This window comes from Bombus pyrosoma, linkage group LG2, assembly GCF_014825855.1.
Source record: "Bombus pyrosoma isolate SC7728 linkage group LG2, ASM1482585v1, whole genome shotgun sequence".
Lineage (NCBI taxonomy): Eukaryota > Metazoa > Arthropoda > Insecta > Hymenoptera > Apidae > Bombus > Bombus pyrosoma.
The window spans coordinates 6,165,350-6,192,928 of record NC_057771.1 but is presented as its reverse complement, the minus strand read 5'-3'; the positions used below and the strand labels follow the sequence as shown (position 1 = coordinate 6,192,928).

Genomic DNA, 27,579 nt, shown 5'->3' with positions numbered 1-27,579 from the left:
GTATCTAATATAATTGAAATTAAATAATTGAGCAAATAGATCATAAAAAGACATTTTCTTTATTTTATCTTTGTAAGATTCAGACATAAAAAACAGGTTTTGAGTAACATATTTATTCACACAAAAGTAATTTGCTATAACATATTTATAAATTTTCAACAATTCTATATTACTTTAAATCTTACATCAATATGAAATATATTTTACGCAAGTGGGAACACTATATACATTTACATATACAGATGCATAAACATTATTATTACAAAAAAAACATGTAGCACTAATACATTTTGAATAACATATTAACTTGTTATTGCAAAGAATTCTTCCTGAAATCATAACACTATTTATAATTTTATTAAGTATATATATCCTAAAGATTTAATTAATAAAATATACATTCTCCCTAAAGATTTATTTTTTTTAATGAACAAAAATCATTCACACACTTCCGAATTTTAATATTGATTAATTAAAATATGACAGAAAACAGTATCATTGATACCACTTTTCATATGTTGCATGGTACATTCTTATAATCACATATATGTACATTAAATATCAATGTTACTCAAACTTATCACACACACACCCACTTTGTAACAAATTATATTTCTCGAGTAAATCTTGCTTGAAATTCTGAGATAATTAACAGATCAAGAATTTAATTCTAATTGCCTTTTCTAAGATCATAAATTTTATATACTTCCTTTAAAAGTATTTGTAACATCGATACTTCGAGTGAAACGTTAATATCGCTAATTTCAATATCGTTTATCCTTGATACTGTAATATTAATTTTTATAATTGTAAGTAAGCATCTAATATTTTAAATTGTGATTTTAAATTAAAAGAGGATAAGAATTGGTGTAAAGTTATTCCGAAATATTATATAGATTTTTCTAATAGTTTATTTGTACGTTATTTAATATTCGATGACTTTTTTAAATTATTTCATTATATCACGTATTTTTATTTATTTGTAATGTCAGCATAAAATATTATTTATCTGTAAACGAAAACATAACTTTTAATAAAATATTTGTTATCTATTTATTATCTTTTTAAATACTTACATATATTACTCTGAGCAAAACACATTTACAGATTATTTCTTGTGAATTTGTGATCTCAAATTAAAGTATTAATTTTGCAATATTGCAATATAAATTTTTGAGTGTTGAATATCATTGTTTGTAATGCCACTAATTGCTTCTTGGATGGATAAATAATTCATTGTCAAATGAGTGGACAATATTTCTAATAGAGCTGTTTATGAATGTTCTGGACAACGTGTATGTTGAATACGTGGAACATTTTTCATAGGATTTGTTGTTTCACAAACATGTACAACTATGCCAGGTTGTCCTGAACCACCAGGATGTAATTCATGACTGCCTCCTGTAACATTATTTGCATGATTGGTATATACATACATTTGTTCATAATATATACATGTATAGGAAACCTCCGATAACTGCCAAAATAGAATCTCTCGCTAATTGCATCTTCATCATCCCTACTTCTGAGGGGAGGTTCCCCTCAATGCATTGGAAAGCTCAGCGACCCGCGAAGGGTCGATTAGTCTCACATGATTCAATCTCTGAGACATCGCTGAGACAATGTACGTATTTAGGTAATAATTCTAAAATGAAACTTTTTTATTTTTAACGTTTTTTTAAATTAATCTTTTACAAACGTATTTGTGGGAATTTTCTGATTAAAATGAAACTAAACACGATAAAATTTGAATTACATTTACTTATTGATGTTTATTATCACTTATTTAATTATCATTAAGTATGCAAATATGCTCCAAATTATATCGTGTTTGGTGTCATCTTAATATGTTAGTAAAAGCTTCATTGATCACAAATCAAAAATAAAAAATTTTGATTTTTTTAATTAAAGATCTCAGCTTATCGTTTCGATATCAGCTTTAATGTTTGCCGAACGTTTCGGCTCTCAGTTTTCCTCTTCCTCTTTCACTTGCATTGTCCTTTTCTATATTTGGCACAGCTAAGATTTCAGTTTCAAGGAATAGAATCGTTTACAACATCTGAGTCCCGAATTTCTGGCAGTTATCGGAGATTTTCGTACTTAATACACATGCAAAAAAACATGCTATAAACTCCTTAGATGACAGAACCTGCAGATAAATTTGCTATAGCTGCCAATAAGTCATGATTAACTAAAGGTTCGCCTTCCTCTCTAGGCTGCCATCCAATAGGTGGTGAAGCAGGTGGTGAAATTAGGAACTGTTTTGTTAATGCTGGTGGGTGAAGGTGTTGATCTTCTACATCTGAAATATATATTATTTTTAAAGTTGATAAAATTCTTGTTAATTCTTATATAATGTTCATTGAAAAATAAATTTACAAACCTATTGGGGTGACAGGTTGTGCAAAATAACAGTTGATATCTGTCTCACCAAAATGAGCTTGGTGTAATTGTATTCTGGCATTTGCCGCTGCACTTGGAGAACTATAATTCACTCTCATTCTTCTAAATGATCTAAAATATTGAAATGTAGCATCTTCCCCAAACTGTTTGAAGAGATTCTGTATTTCTTGCTACAGAAACAAAACATATGCTTATTAGATATTGAATCTATTACGTTCAATTTTACTATATATTTTTGTCACCTTTAATTCATCATCTTTAAAAACTCTGGGATCTACATTAGTTACAATAACTGATGTTGGTAAATCTTCATCATGTACTAAATCTTCAATAGTCCTTGTATTTGTATCAGAACGATTTTTTTCTACATCAAATTCTAATTCCAATTGTTGATAATTAGGATGTAAATTTGGTAATCCATCAACTTCATTTATAATTATATTTTCAGATTCTTCTAATTCTTCCTCTTCCACTATATTAGAACCATGTTTCTTCTCCATATCTGTTCTATGCTGCATATAGAAGTACTAAATTGTAATTTATTTGAATTTACACATTAACATAAAGATATAATAAAGATATATATATATATTATATATATATAAATTGTATCTATAATACAGAGATTAACTAAAAAAAATGTATTTTTTTATAAATATCTTGCATGTCTACTGAACAAATATTTTAAATATTTTCAATATATAGCTCTCATTCATTTTTATATTTTAATTTACAAAAAAGCAATATTCTTTTATTACAAATGATCTTATATGTTCAGTTAATGACTTTTAATATATTACCAAAATTTTAATAGTACTATAATTTATTTATCAAGTAGGTATCTACAACGTTAATCAAATTATCATAGTATAACGTATAATTTTTTAAATCAGTTAATCAAATATTACATATTTTTTCAAATAAACATTATGTTACAAATCACTCTTGGGATAAATAATTCATGAACTATGAATAATAGAAATGTATATATTGCAAAATGATTACGAATCACGAATTTATTTACAATTAATTGTAATTGTTAGTTGCAAGGTAATATTACGTTATATCATGCTAAAATAAATAAGCATATTAAGCGAGGACTATGTATAATAAATAATAATAAATAATAAATAATATGCAGAGGCATAATATGTCAAAGGTAAAGTAATTAATCAGCTGACTGAGAACAGATAATACTTACATGTTTTCTCTTAAGCAGTTAAATCGAATGTGTGCCTTCTTAATATTTATTCAGATCGAGAGAAAATTGTTTATATTATTTACTTATTTATTTATGTATACATTCATACATTCATATATATATAAAATCCTTCATTGTATTAACGTTATTATTACTCATTTATACAACTTTCGATGTTACATGTTGCATTCGTTATTTTATTATTATCGTAATGTAATCTTTTATAATCGTAGACTATAAGAAGTAACTAGAAAGATAAGCAAATCAGTATAGACAAGCTTTTGCAGTAGAATCATCTGTTATCGAAGAAAAACTTGTTTCATTTTCTGCGCATGTCAAGTAAAAATAGATATTTGTATTATTTAGAACATTCAATTTTGTAAATTCACAGTGAGTTTAGAAATTATATTTTTTAGATACCATGTAAATTGCTTTAAATATGACGAAGATATTTGGAAATTCGTCTTATGTTAGTTTTCTTATCGAGTTACCACTCTATGCGTTCATACAGAACACATATAGGCAAATGTAATATATATATATATATATAATATATATATATACACACACACACACACAATTATATGCTTGGCTTATGCATACACATACACTCATAAATAACAACGAGCAACAAATAACAATGTCGACGATGGAAGGTTCACTTAGTAAATGGACAAATGTTGTTAATGGATGGCAATATCGTTGGTTTGTTTTAGATGATAATGCTGGTCTTCTATCGTATTATACGGTAAGAATTTTTAAACATTGCAATTATTACATTTACTGTTCTCTTGTTCATTAATAGGTTACACCCCATTTTCTTTTTAAACATTTATGCAATGTTTAATTCAAAATTATAATTTAATATAAATTTCTGTATGGATTAGTAATCTTTGAATTTATTTATTAGTTGCTTTAAAACATTATTTATATCTCTTTAAATATCTTGCACATCTGTCATAGTCAGCTGATCCCTAAATATCTAGTTACAAAATTACATTTAATTTCAAAAGTACTTACCAATTTTATGTGGTAAAGCTAAATCATTTTCAAAAAGGATTATTATGGATATGTAAATTTTATCATGTTATATCAATTATAATTTAATTATCAATAGTTAATTGATATTACATGAAAATTTTATTATTGCTTTTTCTGATATCTAATTTTTAAACAAATATATATTTAAATTGCAAATATTAATGATATTTTCTTTACAATTGCTATAAATATTATATTTTGAATATGATAAATTGTTATGTTGTACCTTAATTATATTGCAGAGTAAAGAAAAAATGATGAGAGGAGCACGTAGAGGATGTGTACGTTTAAGAGGTGCTATTATAGGTATTGATGATGAGGACGATAGCACATTTACAATTACTACATCATCATACAAAGATGATCCAAAAACATTTCATTTTCAAACAAGAAATGCAGAGGAACGAGAACGTTGGATTCGTGCTTTAGAAGACACTATATTACGTCATTCACATGCTGTATGGTTACTTAGATATTAAGAACAAAAACTACATTTAGTTTAATGCTTAAGTAAAATTTAAATTACTCTAGAGATGGGATCCTAAAAAATCTCCTCCGAAGCAAGACTTTGATCGCAAAGTAGCTGAAGCAGATGCTTACCTTCAATTGTTGATTGATCAAATAAAATTAATTGAAACAAAACAGAGATCTGTTGCTACAGAAGATGAAGAAAAGCAACAAAAATATACGGCAATTTTAACTCAAGCCAATGCAATGCTCAATTCAGTTAAACATACAATTGTTCAATTACAAATTGCAAAGGTAAATATTCATTATAAATATAAGACACCATATTAATAAATCTTTATAATTAGATTTTATAAATTTAATAGAATTAGGTATAGTTTCTGTGTAGTAAGAATTCTATACTTTTAGAATACAGCAATACCTGTAAATGGAGTATATAGGGGACCCACTGATTCAATACATGTTTCGCCTTCATTATCTCATGGTATGTATTTAAATGTGAGTATAAAATACACCTATAATGAAAGACATGCAATATAATAAATTTTAGTTGCTGTTAGAGAACCAGAAGCAACTGTACAGACTGGCATTGAATTAGGTTCTGAGTGTGTAGAACTAAGGGTACCTACATTGCCAAATGGTAATTTATTTTTTCTTATTTATGTGCACTAAATTAAAAATAAATGTCAAATTATTAAGTTATAGTATTCCTAAAAATAAAACTATCAATCAAGTAGACAAATGGATTAAAATACATATTTTCATTGATTTTTACTTGTAAAGCTGTTGTGGATAGGGATCTCCCTGTACCCCAATTCTCTTATTCATCTTCGGATGAAGACGAAGATTATTATGATGCAGCAGACGAAATATCACCTCCTTCTGCAATGCAAAATCATATCAGTATGTAAGTATTTATCAGGGTTCGTGAATCTTTAATATAAAATTTAAGAAATATGTGATATATTTTGTAATTCAGTAGAAGACGAGATAGTGAACGTTCACATGCGGATGTATCGAACGAAAATCGGAAGCAAAATCCGTTGCCACCTACAAAAGGTGATGGCTCTGTTGATTACGATGGTAAGTATTAATCTATGTTAAGTGCTTAAAAGTTGATATGTATCATATATTGTTTAACAAATATACGATCAACTTTTTGTATACATTTCTTTTTTCTTAGGATATGATAACTGTATTTTATTTGTTTTCAGTCTTTTATTATACATATATTTATATATAATTTTAGTGTGTATATGTTCAAAATTAAGAAAGAAATTCAAATAAAGTCAATATATAAATATTTAATCAAATTGAAAGAATGATAAAAACATTAAAATATGTTATGATTATCATTAATTATTTATAACAAATATATCTATATTACAAATTCAGAGTAACAAATAAAACGCAGCATGAAGCACATTCAAATTTTAAATAAGAAAGAAATTACATAAACATTAAAAATCCATAATAAATTGCACTCGTTATCGATAATACAGGTTCGATATCAGTCGACTTAACCCACAACTACAATTATTATACACGTGAATTGTCGTGTCATCCGAACCTTGTAGTTGAGCATTATCAAATTTATAGTTAAAATCAAGTGTGAATATTTCTTAGTATGACACAATTACAGAAAAATGAATTTAATCAACTTCGAATAGTTTTCCCCTCTTGGAAAATTTTGTTTCTCAGAAAAAGACGTTTATATTGCGTATAGTCAATATCATATAATGATCGTATTTAGGAATGAATTTTAACTGACATTTTCTAAAAACACAATATGCTGGGTGCAGCTTCAAATAGTAAGTTTTTAAATTATAGTAAAATGTATACATAACAAAAGAAATCTTTTTATATTTATGTGAAAATTTCTGTTCTTATAGGTTGTATTTTTTGAGTTTAAAGTTTTAAATTGGTATACATATTACAACTATTATTGACTTAGAAGAAACATTAAAACGAATTATATTAAAAAAATAAATTACTTTTTTTCTCATTTTTTAAATTACTATACGTTATTGTTTATAAATTATTGTTGTAAGCTTTTGTTACATGTTACAGCCCTTTATGAAGAGGAAAGTGAAACAGAAAGTTAGTAGCTATTATATTAATAATATAAATTATTTAAATAAGATTAAATCCTTATCTTTATGGTACTTTTTAGTGGATTCCATGGAATCCCATGGATCCGTAGTGACTCATCTTCTATCTCAAGTAAAAATTGGTATGGATTTAACAAAAGTAGCATTACCTACATTCATTTTGGAGCGCAGGTCGCTTCTTGAAATGTATGCAGACTATTTTACTCATCCAAATCAGTTTGTAAGGTATATTCTATGAAATAAATAATGTTAGTAATATTTTTCAAAATTATTTGTTGAAACTCTTTATACACTATAGTATTTCATATTTTAGCATAGCGGATATGTCTACTCCTAAAGATAGAATGGTTCAAGTAGTTCGTTGGTATTTATGCAGTTTCCATGCAGGTCGTAAATCAGGGGTAGCTAAGAAACCATATAATCCAATATTAGGTGAAATTTTTAGATGTCATTGGGATATTCCTAATGATGCTATAGATAGTTCTAATGATACAAAACTAGTTGTTGGAGGTCCTGTACCTTGGTGCAAAGAAAATCAGCTTTCATTTATTGCTGAACAAGTTTCTCATCATCCTCCCAGTAAGTTTACTTATGTTTATTTACTAAAATCTTTCAAAAATATTTTTCTAGATAAATAAATATGATTCATATTATAGTAAGTGCATTTTATGCTGAACATTATGCAAAAAAGATTAGTTTTGGAGCGCACGTATGGACAAAAAGCAAATTCCTTGGACTGAGTATAGGAGTACATAATGTTGGAAAGGGTTGGGTAAATGTATTACAACATGGGGAAGAATATGTATTGACTTTCCCAAATGGTTATGGTAGATCTATTCTCACTGTACCATGGATAGAGTTAGGGGGGACTGCAACTATCCATTGTACGCAAACTGGTTACCATGCTGCTGTAGAATTTTTGACAAAACCTTTTTATGGCGGTAAGCGTAATCGAATTACATGTCAAATTACACAACCAGGAGATAAGAAACCATTTGTTGTTATAAACGGAGAATGGAGTGGTGCCATGGAAGCAAAGTGGGCTGATGGAGTATGTACACAAGATGTTATAAAAGATACCGATTTTTCATTTCATTCTTTTTTCATTTATAAATTCAATTTTTATAGAGAACTGAAATTTTTGCGGACGTTAAAGAACTTTACACTCAAAGAAAATTAGTGAAGCCAGTGTGTGAACAAGAAGAACACGAATCACGAAAAGTTTGGCGGGATGTAACTGTTGGATTAAGGATTAACGACATGGAAAAGGCAACAGCTGCTAAATGTGCGATCGAACAAAAACAACGAGATGAAGCACGTAATAGAAAAGAAAACAATATTAATTGGCAAACTAAGGTACATTTTTCTTTCAAAATTACGTACTTTTTATTTCAAATGATTATATAAAGTCTTATCTTCTAATAGTTGTTCAAAGAAACTAAAGATGGTAGTTGGGTCTATGTAAAACCACTTGCAGACAGATCACATTCTTGTTCCAATCAAAGTGCTACAACATAAATAATTTGCTGCAGTTTTAGATATTGCACAGTACTATAAATTTAAGGCCTAACACATATGATTAATAATATGTTTACTAATTTTAAATCTAATGACTCTGTGCTATGCAGAAGAACAAAACTGAAAGGTATTATAAATTCCTTCCTTAACATTTTTTTTTTTTTATATAAACCTGATTAAGTACAATAGCAAATATTTAAATACTATACAATATTAAGATTTCATTGAAAGGTACATATGTATTTTGATAGCAGGCAAATTATTTTTTATAATATATTATCACAGATATAGTTACTGCTTTAAAGGAAACAAGTTTACATAGTATTGTGCTATATATTATATGTTGACATCGTCATACAAGCTTATGTACTGTTAAAAAAATATATACAGCTATAAAAACAATATTTCTGATGATGATTTATCGTTTCTATTAAGAAGAATTGCAATACAGTTTTAGCATAACACAATACAAATAAAAATTAAATATTAATTATGTAGTAATAGACCTAATGCATAAAGCATGCTTCTCTAATATGTTTTAGCTGTTTCCATAATATAGCATTAATGAAACATTAATGAAATTTAATTACACGAATTTTTTTCATTCCGTAATAATTATGTATGTTATTGAACTTTGGATATTTTTAAATAATTACTTCCAGATAGTATCCAAAATGATTTAATTAATAAATTTAAAAAACGGACAACTGTACTCATGATTGTAAAAATAATATGCATATATATGATGTACATTATATTTATGTACATAACTGTTTGTTCTTAATTTCTATGAAACACACACACACACACACACGCGCGCGCGCGCGCGCGCACGCACACACACACACAGAGCATTAATCATACATAATGTAAATATATATAAATCTCCCTCATAGCTTGTTATGTATAAGATTTTCCACATGTTTTAATTGTTTTTAAATTAACCACAGAGTATTAGAGTATCTCCGTGAGATTAATTTCATTTAGTTATGTTACAGTGCTTAGATATTTATATTAAGTAAAATCGTGATTTATAATCATTCAAATTTTATTAACCATAGATAGCGCATTGTAAAATATTCCTATTCAATATAACATGTAATATATGAATAAATATATGTAAATTTTTGATAAAATAAAACTTTATTCATGCATCAAAATAACGCACACTCTTAATATAAATCAAAATTATGAAATTTTTAATTTCATTAAAAGGTTTAAAAGTAAATTAGAAATCATTTATTAAGAAACATCATTTATTCATGAAAAATTATTTATAAAAAATTCAAAATTTGTTATATTTAAAAAACACAAAAGCTATTTTTTATTATTAAGTATTGTCTGTAAAATTTTCTAGGCATATATGTCCGATATAACAATCAGTTGTAGTTCTATGAAGCTGTGGAAATCGTTTTGTTGATGTTATTAAATGTTCCAAACCTGCTCTTATTACTGAAAAACTAACTTCACAATACGATTTATTTACAGAATCAATAATATTTTTGCTTGTTTCATATTTATATAATACTTTGACAACTGATACTCTTTGCAAAGTTACAATATTATCATCTGACATTTCCTTAGGTTCAATCATTAAATTTAAGTGCCAATCCATCGGTTTTAAAATGAGAGAGTGAATTTCTTTTCCTACAAAGCATTGCAAAATTATTTCTTCACCAAACATACCAGTCATTGAAGTTTTAATAGCAAGTAAAAAATCATTAAAGGGGTCTGTTGCAGTCTTAGTTTGTGAGTTACTTAATAAATTGTAATCCACAGCACAATTCCATAATTTAAGTGTATTATCTGTAATAATTTTTCCTAAATATTGTAAACATCTGTTACAAATCGCAATATTTTCATCTATTTTTAAGTTGTGATTAAATAAACTTGCGCGAATGATGAAGGAAAGTGACCCATAGAAAATATCAGACTCTGATGGAACCAAATTATACCTAGTATTACTATGATTATGTTTACAACAAAACCATTCGCTTGAATCATAATTCATATCTGGTAGAGGTAAAATCCTTTTAATACACATGTCTTTAGAAAGAATGTTTTTGCAAGAAGCACACATTATATGACATTTACCGGTATTAAATAACTCAGTAGTTTTAAAAGAATCTTTCAAAGAATTAACATTGAATACTGGATTGGTAATTATTTGCGTTTTAAAAGGTCCAAATGCAGGATCAGATATTGTTTGTACACGGAAACAAATCCAATTGTTTCTAATATCTAATGTTGATAATGAATCTGGCATTAACTTTACAGATTTTGTTAAAAATATTATTGTATTATTTTTTATAGTTATTTTTATACTTTCTTTTGAAAGCTTTATTGCAACTCCTGTTGAATTTACTTTTTTATTTAAATGAATAAAAACATTGCATATTTGAAGTCTAGGTCGTACTTCTAATGTTATAGATTCTATCATATTGAAAATTTAAAAAATTAAATTGTAGTCTTTCAATTAGATAAAAATGTGAATAATTTCTTCTTTGCACTGGTTCAAATTCAATCCAATATATATGACTCTATGTATATGAATTCTCTTTTTATATATTTTAATTATATTTTGTTAAACCTAAAAATAGATTTTAAACTTGATTTGTTCTATTGTACAATTTATCTAAGACATGTAACAAAATTCTAATAGGTTTACCTTCAAAATGGTTCCCATTTGATACACAAGATAAATAAATCTTCTGAACCCAATGTCTTAATATATACTAAATTTAATTCTGTAGCTTATTAATACACCTAAAAGAATAGATTTTTATAAATTAGTGAAATATCATAAAATTAAATGGAATATTATAATAAATAAAAGTATCAAAATTTATTACAAAATAAATAGAATTTACCAAAAAAATTTCATGTCTATTATGGTTTCAGTCTGGGTATAATTATTTTAAATTTTAATATTTTTAAATATTCCACGAGAATAAATAAACAATTACAATTCATAATGTAATTGTAACTTTTTTGTCTAGTATACCACGTGCTTTTTGACTCACTGTATACTCAATCACTGTATACGTACCTTGTCTTTCCAAATATTGCTTATTGTAAATTGGATCTTATCTCATGTATGAAAATACATATTATTCGATTTGTTGAATAGAATCTATAAGTCCTTATACACGCATCTCGTAGGTTAAAAATAATGTAGAAAGGAAGCTGAGAGTCTAATTTGGAAGACACAATCACAAACGTTCAGAAATTAATCCTCTTAACCATCTTAGTTTATTTTACGACCGTAGTGTTACCTATTGGAAAAAATATTAACCAAAATATAACCTCACACAGTTCGTGTGAACGGTGTAAATTAAAAGTGACAAAAAATTAAGATTAGTATCAACAAGTATGAGTATTTCCTCAAGATTATTGTGTCAAAAAACATGGAAAAAATTAACTTTTATAAAATTATTAGGTATTTTCTGTTATCGTATTTTTATATGTGTATATTGCTTTACATATCATGAAAAATGTACTGTACTAATAATTAACGAATAACACACATTTGAAATATTTCTAAATAATTTATATTTCAGTTAATAGATATAAATATTACTATATATTATCATTTTTAGATAAAGAACCTAAGGCTCTCTCAACCTTGGCACAACCAAAAGATGATAGAGTAGATGACAATAATGATTCCCAAACTCAAACTAATAATGAATCAACCAAATCTGCATCATTTACAAATTACAGATTTATATATCCTGAATTTCTACCAGATCCTAATCCATTATATCGTCAGAGTGTAAGAGAAAAATTAGAACGTATGGATATGTTGAGTAGAAGATCAGTATTAAATATTCCTGAATTTTATGTTGGTTCGATATTAGCAGTAACATATTCAGAACCACATGCAGTTGAAAAACTAAATAGATTTGTTGGTATATGTATATTAAGAGAGGGCTGTGGTCTAAGAAGTTCATTTCTTTTAAGAAATGTTGTTAACGGGGAAGGTGTGGAAGTACGTTATGATTTATATGATCCTGCTATTCAGAAAATTGATTGTTTGAGGTAAATACTAATTAATGAAATGTAATTAGGACTTGGAATAAAATAATTTCCTTTTATTTGCAGGTTAGAAAGAAGATTAGACGATGAATTACTTTACCTCAGGGATGCACCATTAGAATATAGTACATTTCCTTTTGATATGGAAATGGAAACAACAGTTTCACAATCTGTCCCGTTAAATGATATTAAAGTCCCTCTTAAGCCATTACCTTGGTCAGAGAAATGGGAACGTAAAAATTTAAAAGGAATTAAAGATATAGTTGTTAATGAAAGACGTCAGAAAAAGGCAGCAGCACTCGCTAAACCATGGGAGAAATATGATTTGATGAAAACATACAGGTAAAATTGAATATTATTACTAAAATAATGTTTACTATTTTAAAGAAAATGTATTCAAATATATTTTGTTTCAATAGGGAGACCATTCCAGAAGAGGAACAAAATGAGATATTTGCAGATGTACATACAGAACTTCGTCACTTAGAAATACAGAAGATTATATTAAAACGCAAACATATGTTACAAAGAAATAAACCAACTTCATAAATATTTTTTAAAATTATTAATAAAAATTTGTTTCCCAATTATGTGTTATCTGTATATTAAAAAGAGGTGTAATGTACATATTTTTCTTACATAGGTCCTAATTATTTGTAAAAATATAGATCATATATAATTTATAAACATACATATTGCCCATTTTTGTTGAAATAACAACTTCATTTGGATATATTTCATATTGAGAGTTCTAAAAAAATTTCGTTAATAATACATTCTTCTGTTTTATTAGGAAGTGAAAAATATACAATAGAAATTATAAAAATTTCAATGACTACACATTCTTTGAACATTCTTATCTGACGTATAAGGGAACAATTACTTTTTTGCATATCATGGTATTCATGATATTAAAGATAAATATGCAAACGTGAAATTAGCTAGTTAATAATGCCACATTGATTTCTTTAACCATTTTAATGCGATATAACATTTTTATGAGATGTTCCTTAGCCAATGGAGATGTTGAATACCATACTGGACTGTCCGGTACACAACTTCTTTCTGGCAATAAATAGAATACATCGTTCCGAGTCTTAACACTTTCTGGACTAAAATAACAGTATAGAATTAACATAACTATTATATTTTTTATTTATAATGTTTATTCATGAAATAAGAAAATAAATAAATAGACGTACCATTTAGACAAGTAAAACTCATATAATTTGACTGGACATCTTAATGGATTTTCTTCATTTTCCTGTTGCTCATATACTTTCTTTTTACGTGAATTACCTTCTGAAAAAAGGTTAAGACCTTAAAGTGTTATTACTTTTTGACTAATGGGACGCCCGGAAAGTTCGTGCCGATTTTCGATAGGTAGTATTAGGACATGTCTGAATATATTAGAATGATTGAAAACTAATGACATGTGTACATACTGTGTGTATATTTGTGAAACTTGGCTATATAAACCGTTTTGATGTATGGATTCCTCACGATTTAACGGAAAGAAATCTAATGAATCGCATTTCCATTTGCGACTCGCTTTATAAACGCAATGAGGAGACACCATTTTTGAAGCAAGTAATGACGGGGAATGAAAAATGGATTATTTACAACAATGTTGAGCGAAAAGATCTCGGGGAAGCGGAATGAATCACCTTTAGCCACCTCAAAAGCCAGTCTTCATCCGAAAAGGTCATGCTCTGTGTCTAATGGGACTAGAAGGGAATCTTGTATTATGAGCTTCTACTAAACAATCAGACGATAAATTCGGAAAAGTGTTGCTCGCAATTAGACGAGTTAAAGACAGCAATTGAAGAAAAACGTTCAGAACTAGAAAATCAGAAGAGCGTCGTGTTTTATCAAGGCAATACGCGGCCTCATGTATCTCTAACTACTCGACAAAAGCTGTTGGAGCTTGATTGGGATGTGCTACCCCACCCACCATATTCATCAGACATTGCACCCTCAGATTTTCACCTATTTAGGTCATTAAAAAATTCCCTTAATGGCAAAAACTTTACCTCTTTGGTCAACATAAAAAAATCATATTGAAAATTTTTTCACCAAAAAATCTGAAAGGTTCTGGGAGGATGGAATATATTCAAGTTGCACGAAAGATGGAGAAAGGTTGTGGAACAAAATGGCACCTATATAATTCAATAAATGTATATCGAAATTTAAATGTCCTGTGTTTGAATCTTCCTTAAAAATCGGAACGAACTTTCCGAGAGACTCAATATATAAATTATTTGATACTCACCCAATGCCGATTGTGGTGGATAGAAACGAAGAAGAACGTTTCTGGAACCTGGAACTTTTCCTGCTCCTGTAGTAAGTTGTGCAGCTGGATTACGTTTCCAATGTTTCATGATGTGAGAAAATGATAATTGCATATGTTCTTCTACTGTCTAAATGATATTAAATTTTAAGTATTTTAAAACAAATGTTAGTATTTATATAATAAATCAAAATAATTTATACGTACTACAAGATTAAAATGTTTAGTGTTAAAGAACATTAGAGTATTTAAAAGGACATGAGGAGAATGAGCACCTAATTGCTTACATTCCCATAAATGTTCTTCTTCAACTCTTGTTACAATATATTCTACGAAAAATTGATATTTTATTTACAGTATAATTTTCTACATAGATATTAAAAGCAAAAGTTAACTTACGTGCATCATTATAAAGAACAGAAAATTTCTTTGCAACTTCATTTAAACAATCAGTAAATCTTTCGTAATATGAATCTGTGAAAATATTGTCTATTCTATTATTTTCAAATAAATACTGTTGAATTCCTGTAATATAAAATAATTATAAATAATTATAAACTTCTTTCAATTAATATAGGTGATGAACTTAGTTACCTAAACAGAGATAATATATTGTATCAGGAGCATATTCTGCTCCATTTGGTTTTTTAACTTCTTTCACAAAAAGGCATAATGAATAATTTAATTCGTCAGCTGTGAGTTGCAAAAGATCTGTTTTAAATAATTTCATTTTTCTAATTGGTGTACTTTGTTTTTCTAATTCAGCATTTTTTGTAACTACCTATATTTTAAAAAAAATTTTTATTCGAAATATTTTCAATCGAAATTGAAATCGAAAATACGATATATCTAAATTACCCATTGTCTCCAAGCATTTACTCCAAAGGTATATTTGAGAGCCATATTAGCATCTGGTTTTTCTATGGGTTCTATTATTCTCGGTTGAGGTGGAGGTTGAGGTTCCGGGGGTGGCATCAAAGGCATATCATTTGTACCAGATACGCGCCTTCCTCGTTTATTTGGCGTAGATCGTGGTTTATATGGAACCATTCGTTTCCTTCCCCGAGAGGGAACAATAAGCCGTTCCGATTGAACTGAATATTAAATAATTGTTTCATTATTAATTATCTTTTTCATCTACTTACTGTATATATATATTGCACACTCCCATTACCATCATTTTCTATAGCTGTGTCAGATTGTGTTGGTGCTTGTGTAGCAGTAATAGTATTTGGAGTTAAAGCAGCTTCTAAGTCAACAGCTGGCTCATCCAATTCTCCAGTTGCCATTTTCAAAGCCATTTGTAACATGTCATCACCAAATGTATTACTGGAATCAACACCTTCTGGACTGAAAACTCCACTATGTGAATGATCACGGTCGCCAGTATCTTCATCTCTGTAAAAACAGTAGAGGAGAAAAACAGAAAAAATACTTTAATAACAACTACTGATAGTAAAGTTACCTATCATCTGTAGAATCCGAATCAGTCTCATTAGCTTTTTTCTCTGTCGCAACCATTTCTGCCATCATGAGAAGTTCAGCTTCAAAAGGATCTGCTGGTATTTTTTCCTGTATTCTTTTGATTTCTTTAAATATTCCCTTAGCACTATTTCTTGTTGTAGGTATAAAGATAGGAACAGGAATTGGTAATGGAAAAGGTAATGGAACTGGGAAAGGCATAGTATACATATGCATTGGAAATGGAACATAAATTGGAACCGGTATCGGTACAACTGCTTGGTGAATCCCATCCGTTTGTGAAGCTTTTGTACAAGGATGTGGACGTACTGAAACTCCTTTTGTGTGCATCACAGGTTTACACTGAGTTGTTTTATTGTGAATTTGGACTGGACTTGGTGGTCTTGTTATAATATGTTGTTTATAAATTACTTGCTGTGTTTGATTTTGGTTGATAGCAACTGAAGGTACTAACATGTTATTTACACTGTTTTGTTGAGTTGTTGGACTGGATTGACCATTTCCAATTGTGGCTAAACTTGTCACGGAAGAAATTACAGGCATATTCTTTTTGTTTTGTATATCATTAACTTTTTGATTATTAGAATTTGTGTTTCTTTGAGGTAACGTTCTTTTGGGCATGCCAGTAGGTACAGGATCATCGCCAGTCGGTATCGTAATCGGAGATTTAGTATACTGTGCTTGAAAATTCATTACACAATGATAAGAGCAGAAATTTCGTATTGTTGCATCTGACATTGTTAAATGATATTGTGCTTGCGAAAATTCTTTACAAAAGTCACAGTTTATTCGTTTTGCTGAAACTGCGTTGATAGAAACCTATATACAATTAAAATTAAGTAACATCAGTCTTACATGTGGTACTATTTGAAGTAAAAAAAAATATGTGACCATTTTATACCTGATATAATGTTAAACAATTTAAACTGCACATCATCATTACTTGACATGTTTTTAGTTCCTTTTTAATCATGTCAAAATTATATTTTTTTACTTTACACCAATTACAAGGAACAATTTTCCTATTGGTAATAATAAATACATTTAAACAAGTTTTAGAACAAAACGTATGAGCTTCATTCTCATAAAACACAACAGAACATTTTTTGTTAGGTAGCTCAAAAAATTTTTTGCAGGTAGAACACTGGTCAGGATCAACCTTTTTCACAAATTTGAATGCAGCAAAACATGGTTCACTACATATAGCTACTGGATCAGATCTGTCTATTTGAACCTCGCAATGAACAATTTTTTCCTGTTGGAAAGAATAAAGCTTTAATTTAGAAAGTTTCTATCGATTTCATCCTGAAAATATAAATACAAAAAAATGACTACTTACTTCTTGGCAAACGCTGCAACACTTTTTTTCTATGTTTGGAGGTTCAACAGAGCTCATTTTTGAATATTTTTCCATACAATCTTGAGTACAAAAATCCTTAAATTGTCCTTTATCACCAACTGGTGCAAGAAAACCTTCTGCACTAGAGCTTATATCTTTTTGACAATAACTGCATACTTTTAGGCCCTTTTTGAATTCTTCCAAACATGTGGAACAACAAAATTGTCTAACATCATAACCAAATCGTACACAATATTTTCCTAAACTTACTGCTTGTACTGAACCATTGCAATTTCTGCAATAACTTCCATATTTTGTTTGAAATTTGCCTAGACACTCCTCATTACAGAACTCCATTGTTTCCCAAGAAAGATTACGTTCATCATTAGGTTCAACAATTAGCAAACAGTTTGCACAACGTTTCTCTCTCTTAGAATTAACCCCGTCACTTGGTATATCCATCGCTTTATTATTAGCAACTTTGAATAATGCTTTACAGGTTTTCGAACATACATTATAAGTATCAAAACCAATTTTTACTTTAATTTTACACGATTTTTCTTCGTTACATTGTTTACAAATTTCTTTAGTTGTGATTTCTTCAATTTCGGAATTTTTTGACTCTTCATCAATGTTAATAACATCTGTAGTAATATCTGTGATTTTATTAATTGAATCTGTTTCTGTCCTGATATTTTTTGCACGCGTTACAATGGATTCATTTGTGATATTTTGTTCCTTCGGGCCTTGATGTAAGTCTTTGTTTTCATCATTATTAGGTCCGGAGTTTTCACATGTTTGCTTAATTTCATTTTGTTTATGATTATCTTTATTATGTATTGATTCTTTATTACTAGAGTTTGATTTTTCTGTTTGCTCAGGAATTATGACTTTCATACTATCTGGGATAATACATAACTCATCATCTTGTCCTGGTAAAACATTAGATTGTTCTTCTTCGGTATCCATTGGTGTTATTTCATTGACAGATTTCTTTGTTTGATTATCACACTTTTCAGTGGAACTTATATGTAGATCTTCATTGCATTCTGATTGAACTGAATTTTCATTACCATTTTTACTAGTATCTTGTAAGTCCAATGTAACATTTGGAGAATGTAAAATATCAATGGAACTATCTTTATTTGTTCCATTATTGTCATTCTTTTTATTTTTATTATTACTAAAACTGCTTTCCTCATTATTTACAATAGCTGGTAAATTACCAGTTTGGCTGCACAATTTAGAAAATCCTATATTAGTTTCAGTAAGGTCGTCAGTATCCATAGATTCAATATTTTCTGTTGCAAGACTATCTCCACCAAAAGGATCTTCAGCATCCATAGATTGACTTTCAATTTGTGCATCTCCATGTTTCTCTTGAGAAAACTGCACAAATTCAGTATTTTCTGGTTCTATAATGTTTTTTTCTGTCACATTTCTATCATTACTCTCTGATGTCTCCATCGGGTCAGTCTTTTTATTATCTGAATTATTTTTTTCACTAACTGAAAATTGTTTGTTTATTTGAGAATCTTCTAAAACATTTTCAACAATTTCCTTTTCTGCTAAGTGCAAGTCACACGAACCATCTATATTGACATTTTCCACTTCTTCTGATATATTTCCTAAACATTTTTTAGATTTTGTACATTCTACTACATTGACGTTATCTGATAATTTATCTATGTCATCTTTGTCAATAGTATTGGATATCATTAATTCTATTGAACCTTTTTCCTGTGAAACATTTTTTGTAGTACTTTCATGCAAAGTCAATGAATGCGTGTCATTACAGTCTGTAACCACAGTACTTGTATTACTTTCTTGTAGAGATAATTCCTTTACTATTAAGTTACCTTCTCCAGAAACATTTTGTTGACATGACTTAGTAGTTAATAAATTCTCTTGACATGATATAGTGGTTGATAATTGAATACTTTTTGAATTTTCATCAGATAAATTTTTTTCTATTTCATCTACTATATTTATTTTTTTTTTTTTAATCTTATTATTACCTTCATTTTCATCAACAATATTTTCATCTTCTTTTGAGATTACCGATCTCTGTTCTTCATTTGCAGTAATATCTGTTCTTTTATTAGATTCATTCATATCTTTAGTTTTTGTTTCATTTTCTGTATCTGAATCCTTTTGAGTTTGATCAGTTGATAATTCCATATCAATATCAGAATCCATGTGTATTTATTTATATGATTAGCTATACAAAGTAATAATTTTATTACTTACATTATAACAAATTATATATAAAATTATGTCATGGAAAGAAAAACAGAAATATATTTAGGTCCTCAAAAACTAGTTCTAAGATAATAATAAAAAAAAAAAGATTATAGAGAAAGGGAAAGAAAAATAACTATAAATGAGAAATTATTATGTATTAAGTGTCTTATTCATTTAACATAAATACATAAATAAGTTCGTTTCAAATTATATAAACAAATATAAATAGTGGAAATATTACAAGCATAAATTAGTAGATACAATAAAGTAATTACACTGAAAAAGGAAGTACCTCATAACAAGAAGAGACAATGAAACAGTTTTAAAAAATAATTGATATTGCATTTCTTTTTGCAAACATAAACAATTGTGGTTATGAAAAATTGAGGTTATTCTAAAAAGTAGCTTTACTTCGCCATGTTGTATTTTACATTTGAGATTGTATCAAGTCTGTCAGTAGAGGCAAAACATAAATAAAAATAGACAAGAAAAATCATATTTATGTTTCATAACAATTAATTATAACATTTTCCGAATAAAGGAGCAAATAACGATTCCAATTTGATACTTCAAACTAAAATATTGTGTACAATTCAAAATCTTATATTGATTGAAATCGTGACATTCTATTTAAAAACATGTAGCACTTTCAGATTTTTAAATATTAAAAAATAAGTTTCACCTTTTTATCTCAATGCTAAATAGCACTATCGTCTCAATTTTTAGTTAAAAATATAAATCCGTATTCATTGTCGAACCACAACAACCGTGGCGGTAATCCGTGTATAGTGTACACTACCAACATATGATTGTAATTTTATTTCGATCAAACTAAATAAAGCTTCGTTCTCAGAATTGCGTTATCATATTGTTTTGATTCTCATTTCTTTCGAATATCGTAAGAAAATATTTTAAAGTAAACTTAGAATTAAATATCGTTATAACGTACATTTACAATAATAACGTTACATTTTGTTAACAGAATATTAATAATAGTCAAAAGTGCAAGTATATTGATTTTAATTAAGTAAACACTAATAAATATTTAAAGAATGAATACATTTCTTTCTAAAATAAATAATGAATGAATTAATTATTAAATTATATAATATAATTAAAAAAAAAACATCAAACAATATACAATATTAAATGAGATATGAAATTATTTTAATACTTGATTTTAACTGAACATTCTATAATTGTATGTTTTTGTTTGTATTCCTTAAGGATAAAAAAAAAGAAACGTACATATTGAATTTATTAATTCTACAAGTTGTTTTTGAACACTTGAAACTTTGAGCGCATGCTCTGACTTGTGTATAACGGTTAAATGTGAATTTGCCTGTTGTTAGTTTAGTCCGTGACGTATATGTGTGCTTTCACGCGTAAAGTCAATGAGTTTCAGTACACATTAAATATTTGTCCAATAGTGCCTAAAAGCGGATAGTACACATATACAATAGTAAAATTTTAGTAAAAAATTAAGCTTTGAACGACGTCAAAAAGGAAAAAACGAAATAACAGAACAGAGTGAAAAAGAAAATTGATGTGTAAGAGGTGTTTTTTTTTTAGAATTTTCGAAGGACCTGTGAAAATACACTTGTTAAATAAAATTGGTGATGTAGCATGAGATATCGTGCAGTGTAAAGTGCACGATTATCGAGACAAATCTCTGTTGTTCTTCATATTGCCATCGTTAAAAAAGTCGTACGCGATCCTTCCAGGACGCGTTGTCGATTATTGTTAAAGTGGAAGCTTTAGAAAATGGCCGACAGTTGGACACAGAGCGTTGTTTGCCGGTAAGAAATTGTCCCGTAATTACTTCCTAATGAATTTTAATAACAATATAAAAATACTCAAGTATCAAGACCAACCTCTGCACATACTAGGATATAGTGCGCCAACATATTAAGCTGTGAAAATATCAGTATTTTTAAAATTTTTGCGTTTGTTTTCTTTTTTTTTCTTTTTTTTCACTAACCAAACGTAATTGTATTTGGAACTGTATCAAAAAATTATTAGTTATAAACAGATTATGTTACAAAATCTTCATTTATGTATTATTTATTTTTATTTAAGTAAAAGTAAATTAAAATTACATAAAAACTAAAACACGTGTTATTTATATATTGCATAAGTGAGCATTTACATGTCATCAAATTATATTTTGAAATTTTATTGAAATAATCTGTATGAAATATAAATAATAGATAGACACTTGAGTTATTTGTGAAATTTGTTGATGTCAAAGTGATGTTAGGGCTGATGCGATATTTTGATTTTTTGTTGTAGATATTTCAAAAATGGGATGTGCCGTGAAGGAAATAATTGTAGATACCGTCATACACAAGGAGTTTGGAATGATGGAAATAATGAAACAATAATATCTTCTTCTGTTCCATCTATGAACAATATTTGTCGCTTTTTTAAACATGGTATCTGTAAATTTGGAAATCAGTGCTATTTTCGCCATACTACTGAAAGTGTTGATAATAATGTGGTAAATGCAAATTCGGTAGAAAATTCATCAGCTGGACAACACACTTCAAATATTTCATCTTCGACAACAATAAAGAATGTGTATGTTGTTGCCAGATGACCTAATTTTGGCAAGATTTAAGTTGTAATAACATTTGCATTTCACGTAATACGTTGTAATATGGTATATAAAAATATGTGATATATAATATATGTATAAATATGTATATATATGCACGCACACACATATATATGTATAATATTAGGGTAATAGAAAATATAATGTGCTAAAATGTGTTTATATATTTCCAGTAAAGACAATATTCGTAATGCTGAAGAGTGGGTAAAAGCACCAGAATTCGTACCTTCGCATGTGGCTGGATCATCTTCCACGAATGAAGCTTCTACAACCTCGGGAACATCTACAAATTCCTCAATGTCAATATCTTATGCTCAAGCTGTAAATTCATCTGATCAAGCATCCAGTCCATCTTCAGAACCTTTATGTCCATTTGCAGAAGCAACTGGAATTTGCAAAAAACGTAGTTGTACATACCTACATGGAGATATTTGTGAATTGTGTAATCGTGCTGCACTTCATCCGTACAACGAAGAACTTAGAAAGAAACATACAAATGTAATTACATGTAATATTACATTATTTAAATAGTATATTTCAACTATATAAAATATTCCATTATTAATATTAATATTTTAGGCATGTGTCAAACAACACGAAGTGGATATGGAACTTTCATTTGCTATTCAACGTAGCAGAGAAAAATCTTGCGGTGTTTGCTTTGAAGTTATAATGGAAAAAGCATCTGGAGAACAGAGATTTGGCATTTTACCAAATTGTAATCACTGTTTTTGTCTAAGTTGTATTAGGAAATGGAGACAAGCTAAACAGTTTGACAATAAAATTATTAGAGCTTGTCCAGAATGCCGTGCTACCTCTGACTTCGTATGCCCAAGTATGTACTGGGTAGATACTAAAGAAGAAAAAGAAAAACTAATAACGGACTACAAATGTGCGTTAAGGTAGGATAAAACATGCACTACTATTATTTTTAATTACATTAAATCGTTTATATATTATAGCACTAAAGATTGTAAGTACTTCAATAAAGGACAAGGAAAATGTCCATTTGGCAATAAGTGTTTTTACCTACATGCACTTCCTGATGGCACTAAAACAGATGTTGGCCCTCCTGTTCGTCAACGACGCAACGCAGATTCGGATGTCGATATTTTGCGTGTAAGTTAAAATTTTTATTTCGTTATAATATTGTTTAGATTTTCAATTACTAACATTATTGTCAAAAATGTACAAAAAACCACAATTTTTTTACAGCAAATAATTTTGTGGGACTTTTTTGAAGAGAGGGATAACCGTTGGATATATGATGTAGACCTTGAAGATATTGTTTCCCTTTTTTCAGGCTCAGAAGAGTCTGATTGGTCTGAATTTGAATTTCAGGCTGAGTAGTTGTATTAATTCAGTAATCTGCTACTGTTGCTGTTAACTGTACCATCTATCTCATCCACCACTTGTATGTGGTTTCAATGGCTGAATAGACAAGTAGTTTATGAATTGTTTGAATGGTTATGATTTAAAGATATCTCAGCTACGTTAATAAAAAATTTGTGTGCTTTGCTTGATGATATTTACGTGAGAAATATGTAAATAATATCAAGTTAATAATAATAACAAAAATAATAACGAGGAGGTTGCAGTCGCATGTACAATGGCAAGTTTTTAAATGTTACATAGCCACTTTGTAATCGCTTCTGTTTGTGTACCTTGACCAATATTGTTACAATTAGTACTCAATCATAAGAAATATGCATCAAGTCTATTACATCAGTGGTCCAAATTAATTCGATTTATAAAGAATACACATTGATAGAATAATCGTTTGGCAGTTTGAAAATAACAGGTTTTGTTTTTATTCTTTTTAATTTGTCTTGAATAAAGTCCTTTTTTACGTAAAGAGGTAAATATACATATATGCAAAAATAAGTTTATACATTTAAAAACGTTTTTATTAAGAAATCAATTTTCCTTACTTTTTTAAGCAAAATTGTCCAAGATTTTAAATGAAATTGTTTTCGTAAATATTATTATATTCTCATTATCAACCCTTGGCTCGAAACTTAATGTTTGCTTAAAGGCAAGTTCAATAAAATAAAAACATACAAACGTACTTTTTGTATAACATATCTTTAGTAGTTTAGAATTATTTTTAATTTTGGTTGGGTACTTATTCTGCCAAAAAATCTGGACTTGATTACATTTATTTGTCATCCAATTTGAGGAATAAAGAATTTATAGAATATGAAATTTTGGTTTATATAAATTAAAGAGATGGTAAACTATATAAATAATCTACAGATTATAAAGATTAGTATTAGTACTCTCTATTTGATTAATGATTATTCATATTGAACATTCAATTAATAAGTTTCGTCCTACCTCCTGTTATGGCTTTGCGAACATTTAACAAATTTCCTTAAATTATCGTGAACTGTATAGCGTTAGTTTCTAATTCATAGTTTTAAGACCGTGATAAATTGCGCAAATCGAGTGTTCCATGTAATAAGTGTATGTCTGGGCGATAGTATGAAAATTTGGTTGAATGTGTGTACTGCTAAATATAATAAAAGGAAACCATTTTTAGCGAGTATGCACGAATTCCAGATTTAAAAAAAATAACAAATAAAAATTATTTTATAAACGACAATTGAATTCAAAGCTGTCTATTTGGAATCTTTATTTTATCTTTGTATTTTATTGTTTAGTATATTTAGACACTTTTCAAAAAATTAAATTTTTAAAAATTAATAATTATTTAAAAGGATACATTATTCATACTAATAGATGAAAGCAATTAGAGCTTTATAAACAGAAATGAAAGCCAAAGAATATGGTATCAATCTTTTTTTTGATAGAACTATTTTATAAAAATGATCTTTTAATCTGTTTAAAGAATTGCTTCTGTATAAGCATTAGGTAATCAAATTGTCTCGAGATATTTTGCGCATATAAATTCCAGCTAATATTACATATAGTTATAGGATGCACTTTTCTTCATCAAAACCATCTGTCCTCAGTGTTGCCTTTAAAGAACAAGATAATTACTCTATTCGTTAATATGAGCTGATATTATTCGAAGTTTTCTCAGACAATCTTTCCATGATAAAATATGCAAGTTGTTTATATTTTCTATAGAATTTCTACATTGTTAATTTTATAGTGAATTGTTGTAATTAAAAGTTTATTGTTATTGCTAACGCCGCTTATAAAAATAAACGGAACGTTTTGTATATTGTTTTTTATATAGAAACCACTTGCCTTATATTTTTGTCTTATCTTTCATTATTCTCTATCTCTTCTTCATCTTAATTGGTGAATATTCAACAATTGATGTGCATGCGTTAACAATAAGAATAATAATACTACTATTTGTCAACACTGGGTGTAACCGCTTGTAGATTCTAATGTGTTTTTCTTCTCAATAATATATGTCTCTTATAGTGTTGTGTAAAAAAGGGACATATAGAGTGCCAATGGGTCTAATTGTAAGTTCAATATTTAATTCTTTTTATGAAGTGCAATTGTAAACAGGATAATAATACGTCGTTCATGTATATGTATATGTGTATTTGCAATTGCACTACACGAGATCATGGAAGTAGAATTTTTGTATAGTTTGTGTGATATTATAAGACATAAACTTTTAAGATCAAGTTACTTAATCGGTATTATATTTTAGATGTAATTTACATTTACTTTTATTTCTTACCATATCTACGAATTTACTAGATAAGATTTTAATCACTACATAATTCAAAATTTAATTTTCCTTCCATTGTATAACTATTTTATTCGTTTTAATGTATATGGCTTGCTCTACCAGGTTCTATGAAAAAATATACATCATATAGGGAAATAATATTATATCCTTTTTTTAAGTTATTGAATGTAAACACATTGGAAGATACAATACAAGTTTTCATTGTATCTAATTCATTGGTGTATTGCCTTTTATAAATTTTGATCTTTTTCCAAATTAATACGATTTTATGATAAACGAGTTTCTTATTGTAAAACAAGGCGTCATTAGTCTCCTGTTCTGAAGATCATCACGTTGTTTAATGTTATTCATATTGCTAAAGTACAACAAAACACCTCTACAATAATTTTTATTACTTCTTACATAAAAAAATTCAATGTAGTAGTTAAAAAATTAATACGTGCCGCAGTTTCCAAGTTATTAAATATATGAATTATGAATAGGATAATAAATACCTCTAAAGTTCTTGCAATAATTACGTAAAAAATTATTACGCAAGAATGCTTTTTTTATAATATTTAACATCTGATAGTTTATTCAAGCATATAAGTAGCATAAATTGCAGCCTTAGAGATTTATACGTAAATTGTAAACTTAATTTGAAATGTTAGCTTTTATGATAAATCTATACACAATAAAAACTAAAATTCTCAAATTTAGGGATATTTTTTATTTACAGATATTTTTCATAGAAAGGATATTACCGTTTTGTAAACAAAATATAATTTTATTATAAAAAAATGTAACATTTGCTTTTTGTAATAGAGGAAACATTAAACAGCATTAAAGATAAAGTTAAGACAATCAATCATTTATTTATTTTTAACAAATATACCTTTATTTCAGACAATATATTTAGTGAATAGTGGAAAACTAAATGAAGTGTGCGAATTATTTATTTCTGTGAGTTTGTAACATTTATATAACTTAAATATTAATTTGAGTACATATTACGCATACGCTCGAGTTGTTCAATATGAAACTGAAGATAATATAATTAAGTAGAATGTATACATACTAGAAATATATTATGGAACTAAATATAGTTTCATTACGTTTATATGTTTCGTTTCAATAAATATAAAAGCATCGAAGTATTTACATCATTC

At 27.9% G+C, this 27,579-nt stretch overlaps 6 protein-coding genes across 12 annotated transcripts; 3 read left to right on the top strand and 3 right to left on the bottom strand.

Annotated features, from left to right (window-relative positions):
- Positions 1-45: 45 nt before the first annotated feature.
- Positions 46-3,811, bottom strand: LOC122572781 (protein sarah). Its single transcript, XM_043738224.1, has 6 exons — positions 3,605-3,811; positions 2,646-2,915; positions 2,384-2,573; positions 2,150-2,302; positions 1,077-1,401; positions 46-1,009 (listed from the first exon to the last, which is right to left on the bottom strand). The coding sequence occupies exons 2-5, from the start codon at positions 2,901-2,903 to the stop codon at positions 1,274-1,276; spliced, it is 729 nt and encodes a 242-aa protein (XP_043594159.1). The 5' UTR covers positions 2,904-2,915; positions 3,605-3,811; the 3' UTR covers positions 46-1,009; positions 1,077-1,273.
- Positions 3,812-4,063: 252 nt separating this feature from the next.
- LOC122572758 (oxysterol-binding protein-related protein 9) lies at positions 4,064-9,144 on the top strand. Of its 2 annotated transcripts, none has more exons than XM_043738176.1 (13): positions 4,064-4,352; positions 4,888-5,103; positions 5,177-5,407; positions 5,522-5,597; positions 5,664-5,753; positions 5,897-6,020; positions 6,096-6,196; positions 7,184-7,213; positions 7,287-7,449; positions 7,538-7,803; positions 7,881-8,275; positions 8,353-8,580; positions 8,650-9,144. In XM_043738176.1, the coding sequence occupies exons 1-13, from the start codon at positions 4,200-4,202 to the stop codon at positions 8,740-8,742; spliced, it is 2,166 nt and encodes a 721-aa protein (XP_043594111.1). In that variant the 5' UTR covers positions 4,064-4,199; the 3' UTR covers positions 8,743-9,144. The 2 variants fall into 2 exon arrangements, with proteins under 2 accessions (XP_043594111.1, XP_043594100.1); XM_043738165.1 differs by having other exon boundaries at positions 6,093-6,196.
- Positions 9,145-10,042: 898 nt separating this feature from the next.
- Positions 10,043-11,933, bottom strand: LOC122572765. Of its 2 annotated transcripts, none has more exons than XM_043738200.1 (3): positions 11,792-11,933; positions 11,411-11,508; positions 10,043-11,332 (listed from the first exon to the last, which is right to left on the bottom strand). In XM_043738200.1, the coding sequence occupies exon 3, from the start codon at positions 11,180-11,182 to the stop codon at positions 10,073-10,075; it is 1,110 nt and encodes a 369-aa protein (XP_043594135.1). In that variant the 5' UTR covers positions 11,183-11,332; positions 11,411-11,508; positions 11,792-11,933; the 3' UTR covers positions 10,043-10,072. The 2 variants fall into 2 exon arrangements, with proteins under 2 accessions (XP_043594135.1, XP_043594125.1); XM_043738190.1 differs by lacking the exon at positions 11,792-11,933 and adding an exon at positions 11,613-11,784.
- Positions 11,934-11,968: 35 nt separating this feature from the next.
- Positions 11,969-13,370, top strand: LOC122572774 (39S ribosomal protein L19, mitochondrial). Its single transcript, XM_043738213.1, has 4 exons — positions 11,969-12,181; positions 12,342-12,783; positions 12,847-13,122; positions 13,200-13,370. Exons 1-4 carry the CDS (start codon positions 12,115-12,117, stop codon positions 13,327-13,329), a joined length of 915 nt encoding a protein of 304 aa, XP_043594148.1. The 5' UTR covers positions 11,969-12,114; the 3' UTR covers positions 13,330-13,370.
- Positions 13,371-13,545: 175 nt separating this feature from the next.
- LOC122576897 (zinc finger MYM-type protein 3) lies at positions 13,546-20,944 on the bottom strand. Of its 4 annotated transcripts, XM_043747807.1 has the most exons (13): positions 20,818-20,944; positions 19,751-20,112; positions 17,892-19,690; positions 17,454-17,807; positions 16,536-17,371; positions 16,245-16,468; positions 15,929-16,164; positions 15,665-15,851; positions 15,470-15,595; positions 15,278-15,399; positions 15,053-15,200; positions 13,983-14,082; positions 13,546-13,892 (listed from the first exon to the last, which is right to left on the bottom strand). In XM_043747807.1, the coding sequence occupies exons 2-13, from the start codon at positions 20,088-20,090 to the stop codon at positions 13,718-13,720; spliced, it is 4,647 nt and encodes a 1,548-aa protein (XP_043603742.1). In that variant the 5' UTR covers positions 20,091-20,112; positions 20,818-20,944; the 3' UTR covers positions 13,546-13,717. The 4 variants fall into 4 exon arrangements, with proteins under 4 accessions (XP_043603742.1, XP_043603721.1, XP_043603733.1 ...); XM_043747786.1 differs by having other exon boundaries at positions 17,892-20,112; XM_043747798.1 differs by having other exon boundaries at positions 13,983-14,079; positions 17,892-20,112.
- Positions 20,945-21,483: 539 nt separating this feature from the next.
- LOC122576929 (probable E3 ubiquitin-protein ligase makorin-1) lies at positions 21,484-27,274 on the top strand. 2 transcript variants are annotated; one of them, XM_043747853.1, is made up of 7 exons: positions 21,484-21,934; positions 22,428-22,570; positions 22,655-22,715; positions 22,926-23,250; positions 23,332-23,654; positions 23,715-23,871; positions 23,968-27,274. In XM_043747853.1, the coding sequence occupies exons 1-7, from the start codon at positions 21,900-21,902 to the stop codon at positions 24,100-24,102; spliced, it is 1,179 nt and encodes a 392-aa protein (XP_043603788.1). In that variant the 5' UTR covers positions 21,484-21,899; the 3' UTR covers positions 24,103-27,274. The 2 variants fall into 2 exon arrangements, with proteins under 2 accessions (XP_043603788.1, XP_043603783.1); XM_043747848.1 differs by having other exon boundaries at positions 21,485-21,934; positions 22,428-22,715.
- The last annotated feature ends 305 nt before the right edge of the window (positions 27,275-27,579 follow it).